Source organism: Chironomus tepperi, unplaced genomic scaffold (genome assembly GCF_022539635.2).
Source record: "Chironomus tepperi strain 1889 unplaced genomic scaffold, CSIRO-AGI_Ctep_v1 contig_223, whole genome shotgun sequence".
Taxonomy (NCBI): domain Eukaryota; kingdom Metazoa; phylum Arthropoda; class Insecta; order Diptera; family Chironomidae; genus Chironomus; species Chironomus tepperi.
In genome coordinates, this window is record NW_027226345.1 from 2210509 (window position 1) to 2219605 (window position 9097).

The 9097-nt window shown below is 32.1% G+C and overlaps 1 protein-coding gene across 1 annotated transcript; it reads left to right on the forward strand.

Annotated features, from left to right (window-relative positions):
* Window positions 1–805: 805 nt before the first annotated feature.
* Window positions 806–1933, forward strand: LOC139091128 (slit homolog 2 protein-like). Its single transcript, XM_070641070.1, has one exon. The coding sequence runs from the start codon at window positions 806–808 to the stop codon at window positions 1931–1933; it is 1128 nt and encodes a 375-aa protein (XP_070497171.1).
* Window positions 1934–9097: the final 7164 nt, after the last annotated feature.

Here is a 9097-nt window from a genome sequence, read left to right on the forward strand (position 1 = left end):
GGAATTGCATTAATTTTTATCTTATTTTTTTGTAATTTTATGTATGTGCAGTGATTTGAGCTGTTTATAAAGTCTGAAATGTTTTAATACATAATATTTGTGAGCTGTGAATCTAGTCCGAATAGCACAAGTCCGTTAATCAATCCATAATCCAGTACAGGACTCCGGACTTTACATTTTTTTATAAATTTTGCATGGCATCTAAATATGACATTGATTGATCAATTTGTTGATTCCTCATTGACTGATAAAAATTGAAGTTTGTGTTTGTGTTCCAAAACTAAAAATTCCGAGCTTTCCGAAAGAAATCTCTCCAAAATTAGTACAAAAAGAAGTATAAATTGAGAAATTCGTATGCTTAAAAATCAGTTCCAAATCAACATTTAATTGAGCAAAGTAAAATTAGTTCAGTGTACGTTCTGTTATCACAAAACATACTTACTCTAATACATTATATTTTGGGTTTTTTTTAAATTTAATCTATGAATTAAAGAAAAAAAACATGAAAAATTTTTTTCAGTAAGTATTATAAATTAACGTTGGATTAACATCATTTTGAGGATGTGCAATGGAAAGTCATTTAATAAGCATTATAGAATCGAGACTTTGTTGAGTTCTACCTTTAGAAGGACACAGTAATTAATGATAAGATCCATCCCAGACTGGTGTCACGTCACCCTGGTTTGGGATTTCTCATCAATTTTTAATCTCGTCTTGTAGATCTTGGTGTTAATCGCCTTTAAAATTAAATTTAACAATTAATCTATGGTATTTTTTTTACAGAATTTTGTTTTTCTTGGTTTTTATGATTTTTGATACATCAAATGCTGCTTCCTTTGTATGTACTTATGATTATTGGTCATTTACTCCACTTAATAACTTATACTATTGTTGGGTTCAAAATACTGTAAGCATATCTTCACGATCTACAGCATCCATTAGCAGTGCATCTGGTTCGCATGAGTCTGGATTTGGCAATAAACATGTCAAGGCCATTTGGATGTCTGGTGGAACAATGCAATACTTTCCAAGTGGTATAGGTTCAGTTTATCCATCACTTCAAGCTATTTATATGGGATCGGGACAGTTAAAAGAAATTCGTCAATCAGAAATGAAAAAACTTACCGACTTAGTATCTCTGGATTTACCAGCTAATAAAATTGAAGTTTTAGAACAAGGACTTTTTGAGCATAATATAAAGCTTCAATATATTTCTTTAACAAGCAACAAAATTAATCAAATTGGTTTTAATGTGTTTGACAAATTAACATCATTGACTTATCTTTATCTTGGTGGCAATACTTGCATCAATCAAAACGCTGACACCATGGCTGATGTTCAAAAAATTATCAAACTTGCAAAGACCAACTGCACAGTTGACGAAAAATCACTTACAAATTTCGCTTACATTAACATAATGCAAAAACTTGATAATCTTAAAGAAGATTCAGATAGTTTAAGTTCCGATAAATTTGACGATAAACTTAGTGATTTGGAAACTGAAATCAGAGGCTTAAAACTCAGTGGATACAAAGATGTTGAAGCTAAAGTTCAAAACTTAAAAACTATTTTGAACCAAAAAACAGCATCAGAAGCTAAAAAGCTAGAAACCACTACATCTGAAGCTTCAGTTAAACTTGAAACAACAAATAATCTTTCCAGCTCAACAACACCTGAACCAGAACAGTGTTCAACATCAACACAACATGATGAATCATTCATTTTGAAATCTAAGCTTGCAGTCTTTTCCCGAAAATTAAAAGCCTTAATCGTTCAAATGCAAAGTGTTTCTGGTGTCAACAGTGGATCTTCATACATCGAAGAAGGATGTGATGCATTTGAAAGAAAAATTGAAAGAATTGAGGCTAAAATGGAAGAATTTGATGATAAATTCAATAAAATCATAAAAGCACTTGGAATTGCTGATAGTTGAAGTGTTGAACCTAGTAAATTATATGTGATGACACAAATTGTAATATGAAAATCAATAAATCATTATCTTAATGATTCGTTAAACTATTTTATTTTAAAATTTTATTTTTAATCCAAAAAAGATTTTTAAAAAAATTAAAAAATTCAAATAATTAATCAAAATTTTCCAGAACCATCAAAGCACAGAAGTCTCCATAATCAACAAATACAACAATTGGCAGGACCTAGAAAATGCTCAATTTGACTGACTCATTTTTTGAAGATTTAGATGAAATATTTACAAAACATCCAGAAGGCGTCCACATCCTTGGATATTCTCATGAAGGATTACTTACCCGTGGCTTAATAAAGCTGTGCAAGAACCATAATGTCAAGAAATCTGTGTCACTGAGCAGTCCCCAAGGTGGACATGTGGATATAAGTCTTAAGTTCTTTATTGTCAATCAAAAAAATCTGAATTTTTAACTTTTTTTTTCATCAATTTTTTAGCCGCCTAAACTTAAACTTAAACTTGGAATGATCCACACCTGCCATAACTTCCTATTATATGGACCTGATGATGATGGTGAGTAATGGGTATTGGGTAAGGTGCGTGTGGGGTTTTGAGGGTCAATTCTACTGATCCATGACCTCCAATTTATGTTGCTTAAAACTAGCTCTACAGCTGTCTAATGTTTGCTTATTCCAAGTACAATGTTGACTTGAGTGACAGCTTCATCTTCCCAAAAAATGGATGATTTATTCCAATGGAGTCCGGGACTATATTGGAATCTTGCCAATTTTTTAGCGAAGTTTCTTAATTAAATTCGAAAATCCAACTACAGGTCTTCCATTGGTAAAACAAAATCGAATTTTCTCTAACCTCAAATTTCCCCAAAAAGCAATACAATTCCAAAAATCATTCCGACTTTTCTTAAAGACAAATTCCGTTCACTTGAAATGCATTTAAAATAATGGCTATGAAGAGGAATAAGAAGCTGCATAAGTAGGAAAAAGAAAATATTAGAATTCCTAATAGCATTTTGTTATTTTTTATCGAAAGAAGAATGAATAAAAATATTTTTCTTTTCTTCGGTAGCTGAAAGAATGCAAACAATTGTAACCATTGCGGGTTGATCGGTATTATAAATTTATTTTGAGTCTTTTCCGGTTTATTGGTTCAGTTTGTGATGAGATTTTGAGATTATTTTTGTGTGGGATGATGGGTGGGTATTTAAGGTATTGTTGAAGGAAATGCTTTTAAATTCAAATTCTAAAAAGAACGTTACAGCATAAAGTTCCAAAAACTCTTGCTCTACCCGTAATCTGACTTAAAAATATTCTCAGAAGCTTCAAATAATAATATTATTCTACCCACAACATCTCCATACTTCTTCATTAAATCTCTCTCATCATTACTTCCTTATTCCTCATACGATGACCAAAAAAATGTTAAAAGTTCCAAACAATTTAATAGAAAAAGTTTTCATTTTTAAGGCCAAAGTATAAAGTCATTTAGAAAATGTTTTGTGTGTGTCTCAACTTAAAATATCTTTGGATATACTTTTAGCATTTTTATTTTGGCCATCTTCATTTATGGAGAAAATATTTTCATTCTTTTGTTGCTGTTGCACTTAAAAAGTTTTGTATTTTTTCGGAATTTTTTTCAATTTTTATTCATTTTGCTGTGAATTTATTTTGTTGACTTCTTTTTGAAGATTCCTGGTGGTGAAATTAGACAAATTTAGATAATTTTGTGGCAGTCTTGTTCATTTAGTAGTGGTAATTGGCACTGAAGTCGTGGATAGAGCCAGCTTTGGCTTCATCTGAGGTCGGCCATGGATCTCAATTGATCTTTACGTCCAGCGAAGTAAGTAAAAAAGCAGTCAGTTTATCAGTTCGAAATATTCAATCATGGTTGTTCAGTGAGTTTTCACTTAGGCTTAATCAGCAAATCCGAGTGACACAATTCAGCGATTCGCATTTTCTAACATTAAATTGGGTCGAAATCAGACATAAAATTGTCGTTGGGGGTAATTTTGCGTCTTAGCATTTAAACAGTGATGCAGTGGTGCCCTAGCCAAATCGATGTGCTGTTCGCGAATCCCGAGCGAGATAAATGAAGGAAAGCTTTAAATGCTCTTCCACAGTCCCTTTACTAACATAAAATGGAAGCACCCTCCATGTGGCATCCATATGACTGCGACTTCCATTTGGTGTTAATAAAAGAGCTTCTGCGGAGTCTTGAAAGCTCTATCGTGGAACTTTTTTTCACTTGTGTCTTTCTATTAGAAAGCTATCTGAATGCAAATGATCAAAACAAAAATTTTCAAATTTTCTCAAAAATTCAATACCTAAAATTGCTTAAAATAATTATGCGCAAACACCCACAAGAGCAAATTTCTTCCAAAAAATTCATTCTTAAACTATTCTTAATTGAAAAATAATGGAATTCCGTTTATGTGTCGCTAAGAAAATTCCTTCACACCATAATGCATATGATTCCCAAAAATATTCATTCCTATTAACATTTTTATTTCATCATGAACTGAAAACTTTTTGGCAAATTTTAAATTTAATTGAATAAATTAAAATTAAAAAATTCTGAATATTTTATAATTTCCTACATGCTGAAAGATATGAGAAACTTTATTGTTATAAATTGAAATTGTTTCTTCATTAGAAATATTTTTGTTTATAACTTAAATGTATTAAATTGCTATTTTGATGCAGATTTTCGCTGAACTTATTCACTTTGTTTTGTTTGAAACTATTTCTTTAGGGAATTTTGGAAGTGCGAAAATTTTTTAGTTGATGACGAAAATGTTTTAAGTTTTAAATGAGAAATTTGGAGAGAATTTTTTGGAATTTTTAATTTAAATCAAATCATTTATAGCTTGTAGAGTCGATTAATTGAGTATTCAAGACTAGATATTAAGTATCAACACGTCATCATGTCTACCGTCCATCCTTAAGCCATTTAAATGACCCCAATCCCACCTCTACCTGAAAAAATATTCATTAAATTGCAGACACCCAAAAGCAGTCAAAAACTAATTTTTTTCAACTTTGTGCCTATCTTCTTCACACTTAATCTCCACTTTTTATTTTTTCGTTTAAGCTTTTTCCAATTTAACTCAGAAACAGTTTTTGCGCTTCACAAAATTTTACCGTGCAACATCGATGTAGCCTTGTCTCTCATGAAAAAGCCATAAATTATCCGTCATTTTCTGATCATTGACTCGTCGCTTTTTTTTCCACACCAAAATGATTTATTGCAGAAGCATTAAACTTTTTTCGGTAAGGATATTTGAGACGGAACTGTATATGGAATACATGAAGACTCGCATACGAGTGGGAACCAAAAATGAATAAATTTTTGTGAGCAAGAACAAAATTCGATCTGATGAAAATTGGATGTTTCGCTTGAAATGGAGCTTAAACATTTATTCTTTCATTCTGGTTGATGTTTTTGGGTTTTTAGGGCTTCATGATTGTTCATGATTTAGAAGATGTGGATGTTAGTTGGTAATTGTATATGATGTTATGGTGGAAGCACTGACATTTTGAGTTTATGGCATTATTTTCTTATATTCAGCTTTTATGAAGCTGTATGCGTAAAAATGGTTGAAAATCCTAAAGCAAGCATTACTCTGGCTCCAGGCTAGCTTTTACGGCATCCTCAGGCCAGTGTCATGTCAACCTGAACCCAGATTTTCGGTAATTTCTTCGTAATTTCGTTCATTTCCGGCAATTCTTAATCATCACTTCAAGATCCCTATTATCCAGTCAATAAGGAATATTTTATTCACACCAATTTCCACACATAATGATATAAGCTTATTATTACATCGATATAAAAAGACTTCCACGGAATAAATTGACTTTTCAATTCCATACTGTGAAAATCTACAGAACACAAAAAAATGTGTGAAATTTTAGTTCCTGTACAAAAAAATTAAGTTTTCCGACAAATTTTCGATGAAACTTTTTTGAGTTCAGTTTCAGTTCCTTTTATAGCTTTATTGCGATTCTTAAAATAATGGAGGATATTCACGATCAAAACTAAAAACAAAAGTTCATCGCCCATTATTTGCACATAACTTTTTCAGACACAACCAAAACTTTTTTGTTCAGCTTCGTTTCCTTATTTTATTGAAAATTCTATTTCAATTGAAAGCCATCAGGACACAAAAAAAAATTGTTGCAGCTTTTCATTAAAAAACTTTTACTTGGATACTAAACTTATTTTTCTTTTGTTCCTGATGCTTCCTGTCTTATTGAATTTTCAATTATTTATGTAGTAAGAAGAAGATTTTTAGAGATTTTTTTTTTGAATTTCGTGGAATGCAATCGTGACTAATTATTACGTGGGTTGGTGGAACAAGGAGGATTCAGGGGGGCTGGACTCTCATTACACACATGAACATTAATACCAGAATAGTACAAGCCAGTTAATTGATCTAAAATTCAGCTTCAAGCCTGAGTGACTCTGATATGGATAGTGAGGATTTAATGTTTAAGTCATACTGGACTGGAGCCGGATTTAAGCCGGAAACGGTTTAGCAGTTCAAACCCCTTATCGAATAATCAAACCCTTTTAAGAAATTTGAAGCTACTCAAGTCTAAATTGCGAAAAATTAAAGCAATAAACCAAAATTCAAGACATTAACACTCAATTCCAAAGAATTTAACCTCAATTCCAAATAAACAACAAAAAAATTTAAATTAATAAAATTAGCACATCAACCACAGCACCCCCACATCCATCATTAAACAAAGTGGATAACTAAGTAAGTAAATAAAAATAATTTCAAACTCAAAAAAATTAATTAAAAATTTGTTACGGATTTACTTTTGCAACTTGTTTCTTCATTCATGAATCCTCCTTTGTAAAGATCAACAAATCAACAAGAGTCAGTCAGCTAACATTTCATTTTCAAATAAATAATCCATTAGTGAAAATTAAATGAAAAGGAATTCTTTCATGTCCTCATTTACAGTTTGCTTGTAAAACGCCATGAAAGATTGACTTGAGGATGAGGAAGGCAGTTGTGTAGTGAGGAAGGCAAATTTCTTGATTTTTGGGGATTGTGGAATCAAAAGCTTCTGATTGGTGTTGGATTCAATTCATTTCTGGTCTCATATAAGATTCAAGGTGGTCAATTCGATCTCTAAATGTTGGGGATGGTAGAATCAACAGCCTTAGGCCGGCATGACTTAATTTTGGATTTAGTTTAAATTTGGTATCATACAAAGGATCAAGAGGGTTAATTCGATCTCTAGATTTGGTGGATTTTGTCAACAGCCTCAGACTGGCATGACTTGATGCCGGATTCAGTATGAATTTGGAATCGATGCACGTCAGCCGGCTCCAATATTTTAGATCGATTTACTAACTTGTCCTATTCGATAACTAACCCCAATTGTACTCAGCACCAATATAAACCTCCCAAACACAGCTCTTATCGAAATCCCCTCATTATGTACCTTACTTAAGTAACAAGGGAGAAGTTTCGAAAAACAGAAAACAAATAAACAGAAAAAATTAATAAATTATGAGTTTTTGAAAGCTTTTTCTGTTGCTTTTCATCTCCATTTCTCGTTGTTTGTGAGATAATTCAGTCTATCACTGAAAAACGAAGAAGATTAAAAAGGAACTTTTGATTTATTTCTTCTTCTTCTTTTTGTATGTCAAAAACTTCTTCTTAACTTTTTTGTCTTGTGTTTCAAGCCTGCTTCTTATTCTCGTTTTTATTAGGAAGTTGAAATTTATTTTTTTTTTATGTTTTTTTTAAGAAGCTCTGACGGAATGACGAGTCAATTAGTTTGATGAAATAATTTTTTTAGAGATGTAAATGAATATTTTAGTCATTTGTTAGCACATCAAAGAGGGAAAGGAAGCTTTTTATGTCAGTTTATGTCACTCAGTCAAGTAGCAATGATATTTATTTCAGCATAAATGCACAGTATTTTAGATCTACAAGTGTAAAGATTATGTAAGGCTATCATCTCGATCTTTTCTAAAGGCATAAAGTGATACTTTCAGGTTCGTTCTATTAATATTCTAATCATCAGGTGGTCTAGTAGCTCTCGTTCATTTGTTTCTCACTACACTTCAAGTTTCTGACCTGTTCCTCAATCTAAAGTTGCCCTGAGTTGTGTAGATTAAGCTATGGAACTGTCTAAACTTCTGAAAAAGCTATGTATAGGTTGAATTTCAACCAATAGCCTCGAAAAATTATAAAATAACAAATTTGAATCCAGCACCTTACTAACTCCACAAGCAAGACACTTAAAAAAACCTTTAGCTATTCAGATCTTTCCAGAGCTGCGCTAGGGCGATTCGCTGCTAATGATTGTTTAACGAGTGAGGGTGCGCCAGACCACTGCACTCAATAGACCTACAGTTTATTGTGGGATCAGAACCACTCCTTTGGTGACATTACTGCCTGTAGCCTTCAAAGGGAGGCTGTGAGTCACGTTTCCACTACATATAATTCGAACCCATGATCACTAGAGCGGTGTTGCAATAATTATGAACCGAAGTTCTAAACCATTCCGCCACCGAGCCACTTCGACTCACTTAACGAGCAAGACACTTATCGGTTCTTAATTGCTGTTAGTTCTTTAGACTGTTCTTTTGAATCAAAGCATTACAATTCCCAAAATACCAAAATAATGCTCAATTATGTTGATTGTGTATACTCATGAACAAGTTGAGTCATTTTGGTTAGTATGCTGACTATCTGTTAGGAAATGCACAGCTTTATTTTTAGATCGCTATGCAGCCTTCTACATACACAACAAAATTTAAAATCCTTAAAGCACAAAAACTATAAATTCAATTTCACAAATGACAAAAATATTCCAAAAAGTCATAACTCTCATTTGTGCAAAAACTGCATCTGCATATCTATGCAGTAAATTCACTTCCACTAAATATATCTTTCGATTTCAATATTTGAAACTGTTCCAATTGAATGAATTAAAGTGGTTATTATAGAGCAAAAAAAATAAAATATATATCTATACAGTCGCCATACCTACACAAAATTTTCAGAGTCTCGAAACTACAATGTTAACCGCAGCATGAAAATTTTATCTCCTCTATCTCAAAATTACCACTAAAATATATAAATTTTTGCGACAGAGACAAGTTGGAAAAAAGTGAGGGAGTGAGAGA

What these genes read in the sequence shown, in the direction of transcription:
- LOC139091128 (XM_070641070.1), top strand. Translation starts at nt 806, where the DNA reads ATGATTTTTGATACATCAAATGCTGCTTCCTTTGTATGTACTTATGAT.